The sequence below is a fragment of the Rattus rattus genome, chromosome 9 (assembly GCF_011064425.1).
Source record: "Rattus rattus isolate New Zealand chromosome 9, Rrattus_CSIRO_v1, whole genome shotgun sequence".
NCBI classification, from domain to species: Eukaryota; Metazoa; Chordata; class Mammalia; order Rodentia; family Muridae; genus Rattus; species Rattus rattus.
This window is the reverse complement of record NC_046162.1, coordinates 93,539,918-93,562,412: the sequence shown is the minus strand read 5'-3', so window position 1 is coordinate 93,562,412 and position 22,495 is coordinate 93,539,918. Positions and strand designations below refer to the sequence as shown.

General features: G+C 42.6%; 1 protein-coding gene across 2 annotated transcripts in view; it reads right to left on the bottom strand.

Annotated features, from left to right (window-relative positions):
- Positions 1–2,176: 2,176 nt before the first annotated feature.
- Mettl16 (methyltransferase like 16) overlaps positions 2,177–22,495 on the bottom strand; it is a 44,672-nt gene continuing 24,353 nt past the window's right edge. For both annotated transcript variants that reach the window (XM_032912313.1, XM_032912314.1), the window contains exons 6-10: positions 21,986–22,128; positions 15,684–15,753; positions 14,521–14,610; positions 3,857–4,030; positions 2,177–3,717 (exon numbers count right to left, since the gene is read on the bottom strand). In XM_032912313.1, coding sequence (XP_032768204.1) covers positions 3,118–3,717; positions 3,857–4,030; positions 14,521–14,610; positions 15,684–15,753; positions 21,986–22,128 — 1,077 coding nt within the window. In that variant the 3' untranslated portion in view covers positions 2,177–3,117. The remainder of the gene's footprint in view (positions 3,718–3,856; positions 4,031–14,520; positions 14,611–15,683; positions 15,754–21,985; positions 22,129–22,495) is intronic.

Below are 22,495 nucleotides of genomic sequence, written 5' to 3'. Positions count from 1 at the left end.
GTTCCCAAGTTAGCTATCAGGGGATCAGAAGCCAATTCTAGGGACCAGAATAGAATTTAAGATGATACCACAAAGATTAAATTTCGTATCAATCCATCAACACAAGTTGACACTAGACACTTAAGCAGAGTGTCATTCTATACTGTGACATATAACTAACTTCTTTAAAAAGATCCTCTTCATTTATAAAGCACACATATAACCAGAACATCAGATGTCCCTTTAAAATGTCTTCAATGTCGCCAGGTGATGGTGGCACACACCTTTCATTTCAGCACTGAGATCTCTGTGAGTTCCAGGCCAGCCTAGTCTACAGAGTGATTTCCAGGCCAGCCAAGGCTACAGAGAAATCTTGAAGAAACAAAACAAAACAATGCCATCTCATTAGACAACATAAGAAAAAATGGTATTCAAAAATGCAGATCCTCACAGCTCTAGTTTTTTCAAAGACCACAGTAGATGACACTCTGTCCTTGTTGTCTTCATTCTAGAAGCAGAAGCATCTACACCACCTCCTCGATGAAGAGTCAGTCCTAGGACTGAGACACAGGCCAGATCCAACTATTGTGTCTCAGTAACACAGAATGCTCTCTAATGATTTCTAGGAACTAGACAGACACAAGTCAACACTGTGCTGGAAAGGGATTTTAAATGGGCAAAATGAGTTAAAAAATACATAATTATAAAAACATGAAAAAAACTTGTAAGATAAACAAAAAGTACAACAGAAAGCCAAATTTCCAACATAAATACAAACCATGTTAACCACATACACATTTGTACCACCTACAGAAAGACCGGGAGAAAACAGGAAAATACTATTAACAGCTGTCAGAAGGCCAATCTCCTAGGTAACTCGTGTGTTTGTTTCGCAAAGCTAAGGACTGGATTCAGGGCCCTGTGCAGGCTAGGCATTGCCAGAGCCACATCTCCAGCCATTTCTGTTTCAAAATCACTGGACACTGGTCACTTATGGTGAGGCATCTATTGGTTTCTTATCGAGCATCTGCCAGGTTGTCTGGTATTTAACTGCCACTGAGCTAAAAGATTTCACCAAGGAAACTAGATGTGGGGACTCAGTTGGGAGAGCATTTGATTAGCATGCAGGAAGTCCTAGGTTCACTAGAGCATTAGCACCACATGAATCAGGCTTGTAATTCAGCACACAGGACTAGGTACTGGATATTAAATTCAACCTCTGATACACACCAAGTCTGAGAATACAGGAGAGAGATCCTGTCTCAGAAGCAACAACGGGCTGTGGAGGTGGCTAAGTGTATGTACTACTCTAGCAGTGGACCATGTACTACTCTAGCAGTGGACCAAGTTCTGCCAGCACTCACATCAGGCAGCTCCCGACCCCAGGGGATGTGACCCCTCTGCAGGCATCAGCACTCACATACACACACCCCACACAGACATCGCCACTGGATTTAGGCACTCTCAGGCCCTGAATTCAATCTGGGAGTGGTTTGTGACACTGGTTTCTTCATGCTGTCCAGTGGACGGACAGCTTGCTAGAACAATCTTTTCCTTAGTTGGTTTGTGATCACAATGTCACAGATCAGAATCTGAGGGAAGGGGTTGTGGGAAGACAACATGCTTGAGTCTCTGGAAGACAACGGCTAAAATGTTCTTTCCCAGCGTTCAGGCCACTGCACTACTTACATTTCCTTATACTTTTGAAAAAAAGTGTGGCCACCTCGCAAAAACGGAGCTCAACTACTTTATGGATGCCGAAGAATCCAGGCACTATACAGGGTTTGTCCATAGAACCCTAGGCTGCTAGTCAAGAATCCAGTACAAGAGACCGAGGCTCTTCTGCAGAGCCCTGGCATTCCCATTAGAAGTGTTTCGCATACAGTTACTCTGGGCTCACTAGTGTCCAGTGTTAACAGATAAGCAGACAGAGGCAGCTACCAAAAAAAGCAGGATTTGGTCAACAAATCAACTATCAGCATAGAAGACTCCAGTCCACACTACACCAATACCTGTTTTCTCTTGCACTGACGACAGAACTAGAGGTGAATGCTCTTCCACTGACACACACACACACACCCTGCAACATCCCACCGAGTACACTTAGGACCTTAGTTTCTCATTTGTCACATCAACCACTTACCCAACTTAAATCCATGAAAGTATTTCCCCAATTCCAGGATTCAAACAGGGTCAATAATTTTCAATTCTTAAGTCTTATATTAAAAAACAAAACATTCCATTTCACATTTAAAAAAAGCAGTACAACTGTTACAAAACGATGCTGCCGGTGGGCTGACGGGCGCACTGTGCTGTGCCGCAGCTACATCTCGGAGTTTTGCTCACTCAAGTCTGCTTCTGCAATAGGCAGTGTCAGAAGAGCAGTGAGCGATGAACATGCAGCTTCCCGTGTGTCCCCCGGGCTTGGCCTGACTAAGATGCCCTCCCTGACACACTATCACCAGGCTAGCCAGGTTCCTTGAGAAAGCAGGTGTCTTAAAGGCAACGATGAGCATTCCTGGGCCTCTGCTCTGCTGTGTTGCTTTCACTGGAGAACACGGCTACCCTCTTCACCAAGCAACCCTCAGTGACAGACATGTTCTAGGCAGCACTGACCCACACCAGATGCCACCTGAGCCCCTCTGGCCTTTGGCTGAGATGACCTGCTAGGTTTATCTACTGTTGCAATAATCGTAATTCCTCCTGTGCTATTTATATAACTCCAGATAACTTTTAAGAGCGGAGTGATTAAAAATGGATTCATTTGTTTTCCTCTTTTCTTTTTATTTAGACAAGTGACTTTCTCTGTAGCGTAGACTGACCTTACACCCATAGCAGTCTTCCTGCCTTAGCCTCCAAGTAGTGGGATTACAAGTGTCACAGAGCACATCCAACTAAACGTGTGCTTTGTAAGATGACTCCACGTGGGGTCACTAAAGGACGGGGTGAAAGTCTTCTGACTTCCCAATAGGTTCTACCTCCAAAGCAAGCTATTTTATAGATTGTTTTTTCCTTGTATTGATGTTAGATGTAAGGGACTCAACACAGGGTAACTTCTGGATACTAAGCACATAAGGCCATTGCACCATATCCCTAGCCCCAGACAGACACTTTTCTAACTGTCGAAGAAACTAAGAATTAACTAGCAACAAGCCTCAAAATTTGGTTCCGTATGTAGGTGCAAAGCTGGTTCATCAAATCCCTATTCTGGCCCTCAACCCAGTGCATTTCAACAACAGCATCGTCTGCTTCCTTCTTAATGTTCATCAAACACTTAAACAGGTAATGTCCAGCCGCTCCATCCAGGTGATCCCCCTTCTCAGAAGCCTCTCCGTCCTGGGCTCCATTGCTGGAGCCTTTACAACTTTCCATGGCCTCCATCCCTCCCCTTTCCTCATCCCTTTCATCCTCCATAGCTTCCGGTGTTTCCTCCTGGCACAGTAACTTCTGGCTGAGGCAATGGCCACCAACAGCAGCAGACTCGCCTTCCGGCACATCAAGCCCACACAAGGCACTCTCTTGGAGGCAATGGGTCATGTCTTGGCCACTACTCAGCTCTTTGGGAGTGGACTTTCTCTCTTCCAAGGCTAAGATGACGTCCTCAGGAGCCCGAGGCACCTCCCGCAGCTGCCTCACTCGCTCTCTTCTCTTCCGCCTTAAATGAATCCACGAGTTTTCTATGGCTGTCAGGAAAAGGCTAACTTCTTCTCTTCCACAGGGAATCCGCTTATGTTGCACCTATGTGGAAGGAAAAACAGAATTTTATAGGAAATTACCTGTCACTATTTATCAAACTCCTTCAATAAAAAACAAACATACAAACAAAACCCCGTAAAGGTCATGTAGGTAAAGCTTCGTCAGTGCACTGGCCACACACCTTCAGATCAGTGAGGATTTTTTCTATCCATGTTGTTACAACCACTATGCCTTCCACTGTCTCGGAGCCCAAAGACGAGGCTTTGAGGGATAACTCTTTCATCACAGACCCCAACACTACAAAAGTAATGGGTTTCCTTGGCTTTTCCAATTTTCTTCGTTTACTTGGAGGTGACTGAAAGAAAAAAGAAGAAAGTTATCCCAACTTTAAAGAAAGTACACTACAGTGGACACAAGTAGGGACCTTTTCAGGGTTTCTGCTCCCAACCACAGAACCCAAAATATGAAGGCCTTTGTGCATGTCATTTCCAGTGCTGAAGCCAGCTCTGGAAGAAAGCTTTCCACTTCCTTCACCTTACAAAAGAAAACTACGACAAGCTATGTCATTATAGCTCAGACTCATACTTTGTAATGGCAGGTTGGGATTCAAACTCCAAATCCAAATTCTTCAAATCCTATCACCTTGCTAGACTCCAGCTACCAGTACAGACATTCTCTACACTAAACCACTTTTCCATCTATGGTGCCCAAGCATGCCCATAATCAACTGCACAGGGGCAGGAGTGACAGCACAGTTTGTAAAGTGTTTAGCACGAAAGCCTTAAGATGTACATCTGATCCCAAGGGTCATTATAAAAAAAAAAAAACCACCAGCCAGGAATGGCCGGGCCACTGAGAATCACATGGGTGGAAGAAGTTGGGCCTGTGAACTGGGGATGGAGGATACCGGCACCACTGAGAACATTACATTTGAAAGCCAGGGCCGTGGGCATCCAGATCACCTTCTAACTTTCTACCTAGGGCTTAAGCAGACTGCAACCCACCCACCGGAGGGACCCAAGTGCTACTTAAAGCATCAAAAGTAACATGACAGCAATTACATTATTTCTTTAAAGTTAAACTCTCTACAGAACTCTTCAGTTATATTTAGCTAAGAATACACACATGTCCCTTTCCTTTGGGGGAAGGGACAGTGCTGTTTTACTGTGTTGTTTTGGCTGGCCTAAAACTCAGAGAGATCCAACTGCCTGTCTTCCTGAGTAAAGACTGGGAGTGGTTGCCAGATACACTTTTTTTTTTCCTTTTCTTTTTTTCGGAGCTGGGGACAGAACCCAGGGCCTTGCGCTTGCTAGGCAATCGCTCTACCACTGAGCTAAATCCCCAACTCCACCAGATACACTTTTATACAGATTTGTGCTAATCAATAAAAGTAAAAACATTTAAAAATTAAGACACATACAGAGTGACCAGGAGATGATACTAAAGAAAAGTTCAAAGAGAGAAGCAAGTGGAAGACCGTTTCCTGTGAACAAGTACCTCGAGAACCCCTAGCTCCAGTTCTCCCTGGCAACACCCACAAGGCCCGTGCACACACACGCAAGTAAAGGTTTGTCACATTAACCAGTGACCTCACACTGAAGACACTTAGAAAACAGCCAGTGGCTTCTATGCAAGGAAACATGTAAGGTGATGTCAGAAACATTTTTCTAAGAAACAACCTTCTAATTTCTTTTCTGGCAACTGGGGACAGACAAAAGCTATGGATCAAACCCAGGGCCTTGCATATGAGTGCTCTATTACTGAACTATATCCCCAGTCCTGTTATTTCTCCACACTAGAATTAACCAATAAGATTTCAGATAAGCTGGGTGGTGGTGGCACATGCCTTTAAGTCCAGCACTGCAGAGGCAAGGGCAGGGGATTTCTGAGTTCAAGGTCAGTTTGGTCTACTGAGCGAGTTTCAGGACTGCCAGGGATACACAGAAAAAGCCCTGTCTCCAAAAACCACACACACACACACACACACACACACACACACAATACACCTGGGGGGGCAGCACGGGTATGTGTGTGTATGTGCGCGTGTGCAAGGGGAGGCTTGAGGGGGATGAAGTAGAGATGGGAGAGGCAGTAACAAAACCAACAAATCAGAAAAATACCAAATGCACCCGGAATCAAAGCCTCAGGAGGATGAGACAAAAATCACAGGTTTGAGGCTTGCCAGAGCTATATACCCTGAATCCTGTCTCAAGATGAAAACAAAAGCAGCACAAAGAAAAACCACCCAATGGTTGTACGTGTGTAGGAGAAACTATCCTCAGAATCAGTAGATCCTCATTCCTTTAGGTTTCAGATAAGATGAGGGCGTTCAGAGTAGCATGAGGACAGTACCACTGTTACCCATGAGGACAGACAGGGTTCCTACAGAAGACTGAGAGCCAAACACACAGGGACCCTGACATGAGGCTGCTATTAAGCTGGGAGAAGAAAGACAATGGCACACGGAATGACGAGGGACAAAAGTGGGACTTTACACTGCTCTGCACAACATCCACAGCCACAGCAGGACAGGGCTGTCCTAACAGCCTACCCCGTACACTACAAGAATGGCAAAAAGGACAGTCACACACCATCTTTTCTGACAGTCATCTTTTGTGCTGGGTAATCTCCAGTGAAGATCCTGTCATTTCTCCTCTGCTATGGGGGAGCTGCTCTGCTCTGTTATTCTTTGAAAGTTAACAGTGAACTCCATCATTTTTAGAAATTAAAAGAGATTAAGTTCTGCCCAGATGTGGTGGCAAACTCCTTTAGTCCCAGCACTTGGGAGGCAGAGGCAGACAGATCTTTGAGTTCATAGCTAGCCTAGTCTTTAGAGTGAATTATAGGACAGTCAGGGCTACATAAAAATACCCTATCTTTGAAAAAACAAGAACAACAATAAACAGGTCAGTCCTGCTTGAATCCCAGCACTGAAAGGCAAAGCAAGATGATCTCAAATTTGAGGTCAACGTGGTCTAAACAGAGAACCCTTGTCTCAAAAAAACAAAACAAAGTCATTCAAGAGATATAATTCATATTATAGAACTTTTCAAATGAAGTTTCCAAATGATAAAAGACTAACTTAACTACGGCACTTAGTAATAATTCAAAACCCCACTCTGTCTTGTTAGTAATTAAAAATACCCAGTAAACAGAGCAATAAGAAATGCAAAATCAAGCTGGAGAGATGGCTCAGTGGTTCAGAGCACTGACCGCTCTTCCAGAGGTCCTGAGTTCAATTCCTTGCATCCACATGGTGGCTCACAACCATCTGTAATGGGATCCAATACCCTCTCCTGGTGTGTCTGAAGACAGCTAAGTGTACTCGTATACATTAAATAAATCTTAAAAAAAGAAATTGGTAAGTTACTCAACCCAATAGATCTATGGCACTAGGACAATTTTACACCTTATTAAAGACACTAATAAAAAAAAAAGTTATTTTAAAAAAAAAAAAAAAAAAGTTATTTTCCCTGAAATGATCTTGTTGTAGTTTCTGAAGCAGGATTTCACATAGCCGAAGCTGATCTCAAATTCTCAATTCCTCTGACTATCATATTAGACAGTGTCGATCAATTAAGGAGTCACGGAATATATGTTAATTAAAAAAAAAAAACTAAAAAAGACACAATAGATGCAACTACTATGAGGAAGAGAATCTTGGGAATAAGATCATACAAAAAGGCTGAGATGGGGCCAAACTGCTTCACAAATACAAATTCTTTTATATCTATTCTATAAATTCTGTATCTATATCCTGAATTTCATATCTACAGGAATAATAATAATTACTACTACTCCTATTCTATTAGTATTACTGTGCTGTGAGGGTGGGATGTGCATGCTAGGAAAGCATTCTACCACTGAGCTCCACGCCCAGCTCAGGAGCTCTGACTATTGACTATTATCCTCCCAGAGGAGAAGCTAACGGGATGATTCCTAAGCAAGACTCTTGACTAAAGGCTGCACAGCAAGGATGTGGCACAGGAGGCTCAGGAGAAGGCAAGAGACTTAGTAAGCAGTACTTCAAACCTTCCAAAACCAGCTGATGTCATACGCACCGGGCAGTGCCTCAATGTATGTCTTAAGCTATTCCTTTAAACATTCAACCAATTCTTCCTTAGGACAAACTACCAAAGAAAAACATAGGTGAATCTTCCTCTCTAAAGTAATTTCTGATTACCAGATCAGTCTTAATCTTCTCTTTCTGAAAGGCTCTTATCCCTATCATTGTCTCTGTACTTGTGCACATACAATCTTTATACACATTGTTTCAGGTTTCTTTTGCTTTGCCACAAAACTCACAAGGAACTAAAAAGGTTCGGATTTCTTTGTTATGTCACAGCAAGGATCAGACTTTGATTCTGCTCAGAGCTCAGTTCCCTAACCACTACACCTGTTCACAGCCTACTGCGGAGCCTGATGCATACAGTTCCAGTTTACAAACTAGTTTAAAGATTAGTGTGGATCGGGGTTGGGGATTTAGCTCAGTGGTAGAGCGCTTGCCTAGGAAGCGCAAGGCCCTGGGTTCGATCCCCAGCTCAAAAAAAAGAACCAGAAAAAAAAAAAAAAAAAAAAAAAAAAAAAAAAAAAGATTAGTGTGGAGGCACATGCCTGTAATCTCAGAACCAAGGAGAGTCAGGAGAAACACCACACCTGATGTACATAGCAGGTTCTAGGCCAGCCATAACTAGAACAATGAGACTGCTACCCTTAAATAACAGACAAATAAAACCAAACAAAAACCAAAAAACTCGGGTTGGGGATTTAGCTCAGTGGTAGGCGCTTGCCTAGGAAGCATAAGGCCCTGGGTTGGGTCCCCAGCTCCGAAAAAAAAAAAAAAAAAAAAAAACAAAAACAAAAAAAAACCAAAAAAACTCAGCCCTCACATATAAGCACTAAAGCATACAACCACTGCCCAGACTATTTCTTAGCAACAGTATTCCAGCAACAAAATCCAGTTAAAATATGATAAAACCAAAACAAAACAAAAAAACACAGATCAAAGAATGAAGCCTAAAATACCAAATTGATGTTTACCTCCAACTTCCCGCTGTCAACCTTGAGACACGTGCTTAGAATCCCTTGAATATCTGTCTGGAAATCCATGAAGTAAGGGCTGGCAAGATGGCTCGAAGTTAAGAGCACTGGCTGCCCTTCCAGAAGAACCAGGTTCAATTCCCAGCACCCACATGGCAACTGACTACTCCAGTTCCAAGAGATCTGACACTCTCATACCAATGCACATAAAATAAAATTAAATAAATTATTTAAAAAATGGGGGAGAGACTGGAGAGATGGCTCAGCAGTTAAGAGCAGTAGCTGCTCTTTCAGAGGTCCTGAGTTTAATTCCCAGCAACCACATGATAGCTCAAAACCATTTATATCAAAAGATGGATCTGGTGCCCTCTTCTGGTGAATCCGAAGACAACTACAGTGTACTCATATACATTAAATAAATAATATTTTTTAAAAAAGAGAAAGGATGTGTCACCTGTGAGATCACAAGAACCATAATCCTTTAAAAAAAGAAAAGAAAAGAAAATCTATGAAGGGGCCTGTCAAGTTGACCCAGCAAATAAAGATGCCTCTTCACAAGCCTGACTCGGGTGGGAAAGGGGGATTCAAGTTAGTAGAAGAGGACCAGCTCCAGCAAGTTTTTCTCTGACCCCATATACATACATATGCACGTGAGCGCACACACACACACACACACACATAAATACTAAAGATTTATTTGTACATATGCCTATGTGAGTTTAAGTGTTACCACATGGACGCAGGTGTCTTGGAGGCCAGAGAGAGTGTCAGATCATTAGAAACCAGAGTTATAAAGACAGTTGTGAGCAACCTCATGTGGATGCTAGGAGTCAAACCCATGTGTTGGGAAAAACCGTAGTGGTTTTAACTGCTGAGACATCTCTCCAATCTCAATAAATAAAAATTTTCTAATAAAGAAAATCTAAACAGAACATGGTGTACGCCTTCAATCCCAGCACTCAGGAGGCAAGGTCAGTCTGGTTAACATAGAAAGCCAGGCCGGCCAAGGCTACATAGTGAAACTATGTCTCAATTTTAAAACAAACAAAAACAAAACTAGGGCTGGAGAGATAGCTCAGGAGTTAAAAGGAAAGGAGGAAGTCCCCTTTGTGAGGAGTTCAACTCCTCACCTTAGGAGGCTCCAGCTGCCTGTGACTCCTGCTCCTGAGTATCTCCAGCTCTGGCTTTTGTGAGCACATTCCCCTATGTTCACACAACACCCAACACACATAATTAAAAGTAAAAATAAATCTTAAAACAAAATCTATAGAGTATAGCCAGGAAATACTCAAATCCCAGAAATTTTTATTTTGAACTCTCCCATCTACTCAACAAAAGCCTCTTGTTAATAAGCTACATGGGGAAGCCCAGGTTCAGGGAAATGACCCCCTCTAAATATTTTTGTTTTTTTGTCTACATTTAGCTTGCATGTATGCATGTGCTTCTACATGCATGCGTTGTGCCCACGGAGACTAAAATAAGGTAGGGGATTCCCAACAATGACACATACAGGTGTTTGTCACATAGGCCGTCCTATGAGAGAACAACAAGCACTTGTAAGCACTGAGCCCTCTCCCCAGCCCTGTGAATACTTTATAATTCCTGGGCAATGCTCACATCAATAGTACACAATTTACTACAACTATGTGTCATCCTCTACCCGTACCCTTCACAACATCTAACTTCCTGAAGGCAAAATAGAGCTAATGCCCCACCTTGCAGAATTAGAGACCTGGGGAAAGGGGCTCTAAAAGGGACTTGTCAGCCATCCTATGGAGAACAGCCTTCACTGCTTCCCCCGGTCCTCATCAGTCAGAAATGGTGGTACAAAAATTCTACCAACATTAGCACTGTCTTTTTGTTGCTAAATTGAGTCCAGACAATAGCGTGGGCTTAGTAGAAGCACTTGAATCACTTGAATTAGAATTTTTAGCATTCAGCACCAACAGAAACAAGTCAGTAGGCCTAAGATAAGTGAAATCACAAGTTACCATAGGAACTTGCACACCATGCTAAATGGCAGGGTGGGGATGGGGAGTAGGTCAATATTTATGCTTAACCAGTTCTATTCCATGCCTTCCTCTCCTGGATTGAAACAGCATTCTCCTCCTGCCCCATCCCTAACAGGATCAAGAAAGGAACGTCACATGAGCTTTCCACAGAAGCAGTGACTGAGGGAAAGACTAAGTACAAGGAAGGGAACCACAAGGAAAGTCAAATCAAAATCTCCCGAGTAACCTGGATCTACCCTCGGGAAAAGCCATCGCTGATCAAGATCGCCAGTGCTAAGAAACTGTTGCTGGGTTACTAGAAATCAGAAACTGCCGACACAGGCACCCAGCAGTGTAAGTGCATCTAATGGAACACTGGGGAATGCGTTATTAGCAGCTTAGGGATGGACGATGGCAGTGGTGCAGAGGGAGAAATACTGCGTGGCATGGAAGGAATCTCAGGCCTCCATTGAGTGGCATTCTTTGATGGCTGGAAACTATGCAGGGCTACAAGATGTCCTGAAAAGGAGAAAGGCTGCTCAGAGTTTCCTTTGCTAAGTAAGTGGATAGGTGGATGGGTGGATGGGTAGATGGGTGGATGGGTGGATGGGTGGATGGGTGGATGGGTGGATGGGTGGATGGGTGGATGGGTGGATGGGTAGATGGGTGGATGGATGGATGCATGTGTACTTGCTGATTTTGCACAAGATACTTGCCCTTTAATACTAGTATCTGTGATGACTCCCTCTATCAAAGAGGGCAAAGGAAAATGTCCCTGAGCTGCTGTAAGGACTGTCAGAGCCCATTTTCAGTTCCTTCCAGCTGTGTCAAAAACGTGGGCAGCAGGTTAAGCAGACACTCTTGGAAGCAGGTGCTGCTTCAATTTCCCACAGCTGTTTGTGTCTGTACAGGGACAGTTTAGGGCACTGCTAATGATTTGAACCACCTGCTATGTAGGTCCTAGTAGTCTAGAAAACAATAAGATAATATTTGGAGGGGGATGGAGCTATGGAAAGCAGAGGCATCTTTTTACTTAGTGATCAAATCAAACACTAACCTTTAGGCAACCTGTTGTACAATCCAGATGCAAATCTAGGCCTCCACACAAAGGACCTTCTATAGGAGCAGTACCAATCCTGCAGTCCAACTACTCGTGAAGGAAGAATTTGCTTGGCTTCAAGTCTGACTTCATGTTCTCAGACACACTGAAGTATCTGCAAATGGTCACTCGGTGCTCCCACCCGTCTACCTACCTCTTTGTCCTTAGTAACAGGAACTCAAAGACAACAACATTTTGGATACCCCTGGGGGCAAGAATGGCCAAATCCTTGGAAAAGGCACTCCCAAAACAAGCCTGCTATACAGACTGGGATAGAGACCTACAGGAGCCCATACACACCGTAAGAAGAGCTGAGTAGCTGAACATAGGTTAGAATGTGTGTCTCCAGGCAACAAGCAGCAGAACACTCTTGCTGGGATACAAAAGAACAGACACATGCTGTTTTACCACAATTTCCCAAGTAGGGGGTGTGGTGTGGTGTGGTATGTGATGTCATGGTGTGGTGTGGTGTGGTATATGTGTGGTGTGGTGTGGTGTGTGTGGTGTGGTGTGGTATATGTGTGGTGTGGTATGTGTGGTGTGGTGTGGTGTGGTGTGGTATATGTGGTGTGGTGTGGTGTGGTGTGGTGTGTGGGTGTGTGGTGTGGTATGTGTGGTGTGGTGTGGTGTGTGTGGTGTGGTGTGGTATATGTGTGGTGTGGTATGGTGTGGTGTGTGTGGTGTGGTGTGGTGTGGTGTGGTGTGATGTGGTGTGGTGTGGTGTGGTATATGTGTGGTGTGGTGTGGTGTGGTGTGGTGTGGTGTGGTGTGGTGTGGTGTGGTGTGGTGTGGTGTGGTGTGTGTGGTGTGGTGTGGTGTGGTATGTGTGTGTGGTGAGGGGGGTGAGGGTGAGGAGCACGAGCATGAAAGCATTTTACTATGTCCTCGAGGCTGGCCTAAAACTCTTAATGTTCCGAGTGCTGAGATTATTGCTGTATAATAATAATTATTATTTCTAGCTTCAGAAATCTTTTCTTGGTAGATACAACAGTACAAAGAACAGAAATAAATCTTCTTTAAAAGGGGGGTGGGGTTTTGGGGTGGAAAGATGGCTAAACAGTTAAGAGCACTGGCTGATCAATCCCCAGTAACCACATGGTGACTCACGACCATCTATAATGGAATCTGATGCCCTCTTCTGGCCTGCAGGTGTTCATGCAGATAGTGTACTCACATACAGAAAATAAATAAATCTTAAAAAAGAGTGGCTTTTGTGTGTTTGTGTGCTCGAGTACACAAGTGAGCATACACACGTGTTCATCTGTGCACATGCACACACTCATGAGGTACACACGGGGACCAGGAAGGTACTGGAGGCCCTGGAGCTATAGTTTCTGGAGTTGTGAGCTGTCAAATGTGGGGATTAAGATCTGAACTCCAGGGGTTGGGGATTTAGCTCAGTGGTAGAGCGCTTGCCTAGGAAGCGCAAGGCCCTGGGTTCAGTCCCCAGCTCTGAAAAAAGAACCAAAAAAAAAAAAAAAAAAAAAAGATCTGAACTCCAAGGGCTAGAGAGATGGCTCAGTGGTTAAGAGCACTGACTGCTCTTCCAGAGGTCCTGAGTTCAAATCCCAGCAACTACATGGTAACTCACAACTGTCTGTAATGGGATCTGATGCCCTCTTCTGTGTCTGAAGACAGCTACAGTGTACTCATGTACATAAAATAAATAGATTAATTAAAAAAAAAAAAAAAGGTCTGAACTCTAGCACTCTGATAAGGCAGAAAGCAATCTTACCTACTGAGCCACAAACCCAGCTGCTCTCTTTTTGAGACAATCTCCTTGGTACTACTTGGTACTACTTTGGGCTGGCCTTAAACTCAGAATTCTTCATCCTCTGCTTCCCATGTCATGGGTCTAGCACATGCTACCTACATATACTTTCTAATGGTATAAGAATGAGCCTGAGCCTTTTACTGAGGTTAGCTGAATCCCCGAGTGTTACACAGGAAAAGGATACAGCTACAGAACTAGGAGTATAGGCTACAGCACTTGCCTACTGTGCTGAGAGACACTGGGTTCAAGCCCCAGCAACAAAACAATTAGAACAGGACAAAGAATGATCACAACCACAATGGCAACTCTCCAGACGGCTAGCAGCAGCAGTGGCCAGGCAGAAAAACAACCTTAGAATGTCCACCAAAATGGCTACACTGGCCAGGTGTTCCTACAGGCTATGTTGCCTGTGATAATTCTCAGAAGAGACTTTGAACTTTTACCATTGTTCAGACTGTTATAGACTATGGAAACTTTTTGAAATTGGACTAAATGTATTTTGCATTATGCTATGGCTAGGAATGGTCTCATAGACTCATGTTTGAACAAGTCTATGTGAGCCCGGGAGTGGAATGTAATGGTTTGAATATGCTTGGCCAGGGGGTGGCACTATTAGAAAGTATGGCCTTGTTGGAGGAAGAGTGTGTCTCTGTGGGCACGGGCTTTAAGACCCTTTTAAGTCTTCTCCTGACTGCCTTTGAAACAAGAATGTTGAGCTCTCAGCTCCTGCACCATGCCTTGATAATAATGCAACCCTAAGACACTAACTTTTAACCAATACTTACTAGGATTACTCTAATTTATAAATACTTTTCACTTACCATAAACATCTAGAGAAAACTTTAGGAAAATAGAATAGCACAGAATCAGACTATGTATGATCTACTGAGGTTTATCACATTAACAGGCATTTCGAAAGGCCAAAGCAAATATTTACTTACTGGTACTGTGACATCATCATAAAAACTCCAAGCTAAGGCCCATCTCATCGTCCGACCCTGACAAAACTCCGTGAAGGTGACTTTAGGAACCTGAAACCAGCAAACACAACATCTCACATGAAGTTTTGTTTGGGTTAAGAGGTCTCAAGTAGCTAAGGATGGCCTTGAACTCCTGATCTTCCTGCCTCAACCTCCTGAGTACTGACAGTACAAAAGATGATATCATACCCACCTTCAAACTGAAGCCTCTCTACTAATGCTTCTAGCCGCTAACTCCTGTTCTTTTGTTAACAGACATTATTTCAAAAAATAGGTATATACAGCTGGTGATAATCAATATATAATCTCTATACAGAAGTTTTACCTCTCATAAAATATTAAAATTTATAGATAAATTCAAACAATAAACATCTAGGACAGTTTTCTGGAGAGTGAGTCAGTGTAAAATGATTTAAGTAGTTTTTCTTTATTTCTTTGACAGAGGACTTGGCCTCCAACTTGTGGCCCTCTTGCTCCTATCTCCTAGGTACTGAGACTGCACATATAAACAGCCCAGGCCCGGCTCGGGATTGACAGTATGGCCTCAAGCATGCCAGACAAGCATTCACCACTCCTAAGCCTTTGTCTGCTGCTGTTTTGAGATACAGTCTCATTATGCAGCCCTAGCTTGTCTGGAACTTGCTATGGAGATCAGGCTAGCCTCAAACTCAAACCACCTGCTTCTGCTTCCTGAGTGCTGGGATTAAAGGCATACACACCATGCTTGGTCTTTGATTACTTTTTTAAGGACAAGAGCCAACCAAAGTAATGTCCCTTTCATGTACTAGGTTTCAAAAATGAAAAAGGAACTACTTTGTAACTTTTAATATCCTTAACAACAAATATTGGGCCAGAGAGATGGCTGAGCAATGAGGAGCAGTTCTTGCTCTGTCTTGTAGAGGCCCAGCTTGGTCCCAGACCTCACAGGGTAGATTACTACTACCTATAAAACTCCAGAAGAGGACTTGAATGTGCACACTCACCTGCAGACAAAACATTCATACCAAAAAATAAATGCATGAAAAAAGATTTACAACACATTTAGCTTTAGGGCATAAAGAAAGCTGCTCTACCCAAATGTCATCCTAAGAGGACACTCCTGAACGGTAATGACACAGCCTTACCCCTTGGATTCTAAGCTCTTCCTTCAGTGGAGCCAGACTGCACTTCTTTCCCAGCATACAGCTGTACCACCTTGAAAAGTTAGCAAGACAAATGAAGAGAGTTATAAGCATTGTTCATGAGAACAGAAGCAAACGAATATTGAATTAAGTTACAAATAACAAAAATTGCACAAGTTAGACAAATATAAGCCCAAGGCAGCTTACAAAACTATGTTGGCTGGCAAAATGGCCTCCTAAATAAAGGTTTAAGTTCAGTAAAAGGATGCCATGGTGGAAAGAGTGATGCTGTTCTCTGACTTTCACACACTCACCATTGTACCACATGTGTGCACAAATAAAAAAAAAACAAACTACTCACAGGTGGGATATGATGGCACGCATCCTTTTTTTGTTTTCAGTTTGGTTTTTGAGATAAGGTTTGTCCTGTATTGCCCTGGCTGTCCTAGAACTCGCAATGTAGACTAGGCTAGCCAGTGCTGCACAGTAAAACCTAGTCAGCAAAAATAAATAAATAAACAGCTAAGTTCTCCAATGCTTACTATATCTGGCAAGAGAGTGAAGATGACAAGTCCCACCTCTCTTACATACAAGAAAGGCTGTTTTGTTTTAGGGTAATCATTAGTCAACAACAAAAAGGTAGAGCCAAGAGAGATGGTTTAGAGCACTTGCTGGTCTTGCAGTGGACCCAGGAGCAGTAGCTCAGAACCATCTACAACTCCCAATGCAAGGGATCTGACTCCCTCTTCTGGCTTCCACAGGCACCGCACACATAATGTACACATACATACACAGGGGCAAAAATTCAAAATAAAAAATTATCTAAGGGTTGGGGATTTAGCTCAGTGGTAGAGCGCTTGCCTAGGGAAGCGCAAGGCCCTGGTTCGGGTCCCCAGCTCCGGGAGAAAAAAAAAGACCCTAAAGACCTTGCCTAAAGGCCATAGGCACCATATTAAGAAAACATAGAATCCTTTCAGAACTTGTATTCCGAACTGCTCTAACAGTAAACACAGACCTAAAGGCGAGTAGAGAAAAATAGGTGAGTTGGTTGAAAGGTAAAGTAATATAGGTCATTTCTTCTGATTATTCTAAGTAGCCTGGGAAATACAGAAAGGATAGGAGAGACTGACTGCACTTCAGCCAATAAGAGTGGTTAGCTAGGGGTTGGGGATTTAGCTCAGTGGTAGAGCACTTGCCTAGCAAGTGCAAGGCCCTGTTGGGTCCCCAGCTCCAAAAAAAAAAAAAAAAAAAAAGAGTGGTTAGCACGGGAACTGCCTCTTGTTGAAAGTGATGAGACTGTACAAATAAAGCAAAGAACTTATAGAAGGCAAGTCCCCCGGCTGTCAGAGCTTACTGCTCCAAGTGTACTTCCAGCTGCAGTACAGGGAAGGGACACACAAACATAGCCCAGTGAATTTGCTGATTTGATAGAACAGAGATGAGAGTTGAGAAGATGAAGCAGTCAAGATCCACAAAGCAAATTTAAAAATAAAAATAATTAAGATTAGATTAAGGGCTGGAGCAATGGCTCAGTGGTTAAGAGCACTGACTGCTCTTCCAGAGGTCCTGAGTTCAATTCCCAGCAACCACATGATGCCTCACACTCATCTTTAATGAGATCTAATACCCCCTTTCTGGTGTCTGAAGACAGCTACAGTGTATTCATATACATAAATAAATAAATAAATCTTAAAAAAGAAAAAGAAAAGTCATTAAAGAAGACAAATTATCAGGTTTGAAAGAGTTAAAATTAAATCTTCACAGAACATACAGACATGAAAGAAAGACACAGAGGGAGGGAAGTGTGTGAGGAGAGAGAGACTGAGACTCTAGTTCAGGCTATCTTTCAACTTTCTGTGTAAGTTGTGTAGTCTAGGATGACTCTCAATTCCTAACCCTCTGCCTCATCCTACCTCACCACAGTGTTAGGTTATAAGCATGTACCACTATGCTAGGTATGTTTAGTGCTGTGGGCTGGGACTGGACCCAGACATTCATGCATGCCAGACAAGCACTCTACCAATTTACCCATTTTTTTATTAGCCCGAATAAAAAAACATTTAACTATACAATCTCACAACTGGATAAAACACATTATTCAAAAGACACAACTATCACACTTCCAACAGTAGACGTAGATAACGCAAATGGTTCCTGTACCAATTAAAGCTGAATTTAAACTCAATCCCTTCCTGGCCCAAGTACTTTTGAGTCCATTTAAAGAAGATGTACAGGCTGGGTACAGTGCAAAGCTCTAACTGCTGCACTCTGGAGGGGTAGCATCAGAATCAAGTCAGTCTCAAGCATACTTGAACTATATGAGACCGTCTCAAAAAGGGGGCCTGTGGGGGGAGATGCTTGCCTAACACACACAAAGCCCTGGACACAATGGTGCATACCTTTGGGAGGCAGAGGCAAGAGAATCAGAAATTCAAAGTAATCACCCACTAAATAATGAGTTCAAAAGCTGGCCTGATATGTGAAGATTGCCTCAAAGACAAATATAACCACCCCTCCTTGATTCTAGCTTCCCATGTGAACCTGTCTCACCACCAAATGCTGGCTACAATCTCAAGAGATGCTCTGTGACAACTCATCAAAATGCAAGTAGAACAAAAAGGAACAAAGGAAGCTCTGGTTCCCCAAGAGACTATGAACCCATTACAGCTTTTAATCATGGAACTAGTGCTCTACTCATTACAGCCTTTCACAATTCCTCTGAGAGGCTAAGTTTCAAGAAAAATTATTTTGAAATAATTTCTAGCCTGTTGAGTTGCAAGATTACTACAAATGACTCTCCTACACCCTTCACCCAGGCTTACCTATTAACAAGCCCCCCATGTGTTTGTTCTGTATCTCTTCTAAGCTATTCGGAAGGCAGCTATGAAACATTCCTGAACCCTAATATTTTGGCATGTACAATTTACAAAAAAGAGCATTCCTTTTGGTGACAACACTGAGTAATTATCAAAATTGGAGAAACTATAATGTTCCCATGGTATTATGGCCTGAACTGGAATATAGTCCATACCCACAATTATCCCAATCTTCCCTTACACACTCGTGTGTGGCTTGCACTCCAGTTATCTGTCATGTCTCCTGAGTTTCTTGAGTCTGGAATTGCTCCTTGATCATCCATTACTTTCATGTCAGAACGTGAGTAAGTTTTGGAGTACCTGTTTTTGTTGTGAAGGAAACACAGGTTCTCCTATGTCCTTCTAGGACATGGGTGGGGCAGTCCTTGTGGCTTTCCACTTTAATTTTCCCACTCTTTGAAAGTCAGTACTCTATGGAGAGATACTTTGTAAATACCCTGCTCTTTGTTGTTTTTCGTTTGTTTGTTTGTTTGTTTTCCGGAGCTGGGGACCGAACCCAGGGCCTTGCGCTTGCTAGGCAAGTGCTCTACTGCTGAGCTAAATCCCCAACCCCTCTTTGTTGTTTTTCAATGCTTCCGATCAAACCCAGGGTCCGAAAGACACATCACACACACCATACCACTGAGCTACATATCCCCAGACAGTAATACCCAGTTTTTTAAATTTCCCACTGTTGACTTTTCCCGGATCATTTATAACTATGACAACTACAAAATGATGACCTTTCTAGCTTCAGTGTTTATGGACTTACTCATCACAACACAATTTGGCTTGAATTAGGTCTTTTGTCCTTCTAATATAAGTCATTTGGGGGAGTCATTCTTATATTACACAGTTATATTACAAGATATTATAGCCTTGTGTTTATTTTGACCCAGCTCTGTAATCAATTATTTGAAAGAGTACCAATTTGCCACTGTTATTATAAAGACTGACCCATGGAAAACCAATAAGAAATTTGAGGAACTTTGTCTCATTCCAGTGAGGAAAGGTTAGTTAGAAATTTAAGCCAATTTTTAAATTTAAGTTGTAATGCAGAAAAGCAAGTTACAAATAGAGGCTTGGAGTGAAAATGGCCATGAGTCCAACAGCTTAGTGCACATAGAGTGCTGGAGCAAAAGCCTCCAATCACCAGAGCATCTGAAGGATTTGCTTTATCTCAAAACCCATCATTTAAGCTGACATAAATTCTAAATTGTCATGGCTAAAAATCAACTTTTACATTTCCCCCTGAAATCTCCCGTAGCCCAAGATGGCTACATTCTGAAACTGTAATCTACTTAGAAATGCAACTGCAGTACAGACCACTGAAACAGAATCAGAAAATCTGCCTTGTAAGTAAAACCAAGTTGTATAACTTTACCCTTCAAGTTTCTTTCAACTGCAGAACAAAATATGGTGGCATGAACTAAATTATTACTGAACATGACTTTTAGCCTTCTGAATTTCTATATGTCTTCAGAAATAAGAAAAACTAACATTTAAAATTTAAAAGCGATGTATAAGAATGGGTGTTTTGCCAGAATACAATGTGCATGCCTGTTGTCTTTCTGGGGTCAGAAAACTGGAGTTGTAGAAGGTTGTAAGCCACCAGGTGGTGCTGGGAATGATCCTGAGTCCTCTGAAGGAGGAACAGTGCTTTACACATTAAGACCAACCCAAGGACAAATCCTTTAGATGCATACAGGGGGAGATGCTTAAGAGATTTTTCTTTCAAGGCAGAGTCTCATGTAGCAAGGCCGGTCTTGAACCCCTGATCCTCTTGCCTCTGCTTTCCAAATGCTGGGACGACAAGGCATGTACCCCACAATGAGCTAAGATACTTGTTTTTAATCTCTTACTTCATAGAGCCTCAGAACGCACCTTTCGCAGCATTCTGAGTCGTCACTAGTGATTTAACATGATGATGGTGGCCACTCTGCCTGAGTCCTGACCACAGAGAGCTGAACACTTTCTACAGCGACTGGAAGTGGTAGCATTTCCCCAAATGGCAACTATCCAGAGGCCAACGGCTCTTCTCAGCCTATTTTACACCTCTTATTCACCTTTGGAGCCACAGTAGAACCAGATGTGAGCAAACCTAGAATATACTAAATAGTTTCTATTTCTTAGAATGTTCCTTTAAACTTCTTTTAAAACTCAAAGACAGTTTTAAAAAGAAACTCCCTGAGCAGGCAGGCAGTAAACCTCAGCACTAACTCAGAAATGCCAGACTCATGAGGACACAAGCCACTGCCTAAAACTTTTTTTTTTTTTTTTTGTAGTTCATATGAAAGTCTGTGGAGTTAAATGTGTATTAAAGAACTCCTAAAAAGTAACAGCTCCTACCCACTGAACTGTAGCCTAATAGAACCATCTCCAGTCTCCCCCATTTTCCTGGTTGGCCCCGTCTCCACTCTCCCAAAAGTCAACACGGGGCCAGACATGGTGGTGTATGACTCTACCCCCAATACTGATAAGGAAGAGCAATCAGATCTCTGTAAATTTGAGGCCAGCTTCTTAACACTACTCAAGTACAGACTTTAAAACTTGTTAATCTGATGGGACAGTGTTTGGGAATAGCAACTTCTCTTCCAGAGAACCAGGGTTCGATTCCCAGCACCCACATGAGTTCACAAGCATTTGTAACTCTACTCCAAGGGATCCAACAATCTCCTCTGTCCTCCTCAGGGACCAGACACTCATTTGTTACACATACATACATATGCAGGCAAAATATACCTACACATAAAAAGGGGGGGGGGCTAATGTGAGGATGTGATATAACTCAGTGTGGGCCATGTGCACGAGGCCCTGAGCTCATTCTCTACAACACGCCCTCTTCCAGATATAAATCTTCTCAAATTACTGGAGAATAAATTTTATTATGCTTTTATGATACACAAAAATAAGCACTTTATTTCACAAAACTCAATCCTAGGGTTGAGCACTTTATATTTTAATTACCATACTATCTATCATATTAATAACATGCGCAGAGTGGAAAAGTTACAAGAGACACGCTGTCCCATGAGAATCTAACACTTTAATGACAGGGGTGTTGTCCAAAATAATTAGCCCTAGCCCATCTCCGAGATGGCTGGCAACGTTTCCCTTCCTGGAGCTCCAGACAGCTCAATGTCTTCTCGTCTGCCACTGTTCAGGAAACCAAGTCCAAGAACCTCAACTGCTTCAAGGACTAGGCCACAATGCATTCTGGTTCACAGTACAGATTCGAGCCCATCTGTTTTCTAATCAAAAACCGCATTTGAGTCGATTTCGTTCCATCACAGGCCACATAATGGGAGCAATATGCTCGTCTGGGATCTTTCTCCCTTTCTCTGGGCAGTCTCGTGGATGTCATCTACTTATTTTTCAATTTCAGTGATTTTTTTTCCCTTAAAGTGATATCACTTCTTTAGGATCATATGAGACAAAATTCCTACTTACCTTAATCTTTTTTTAAGTTGTAAACTGTCATGGATGATCCTTTTGACAAATTCTAGTTCACCTCCCTCTGCCATGATCTCTGTGATGCCTCCTGTATTTACAGAACTAGGTGGAGGTCTTCGAGAATTCCGAGAGTTTACACCCTGAACAACAACAACAAAAGCCACCATCTTTGAATGTAATCTACTTATTATTGTGCTACACTGAGGATTTAAAAGAACACACAGCCAGTGGGGGCTGTAGTTTGGTGATAAAGCACTTGCCTAGCATGCGCAAGGCCCTGGGGATTAAATATAAAAACATTTACCTTTTATATAGCCCAATCTGTTGCTTTTCCTTTATGCTTTCTGTCTTGATACCATGGCCAGGAAATCTACCCAAAGATTAAATAAATATTTACTTATGTTTTCTTCTAATACTTTTATGGTTTTCTTTCTTATATTTAAGTATTTAATCCATCCTTACTTCACTTCATATGAAAAAAGTTAACTCAAATGCATCAATGACCTA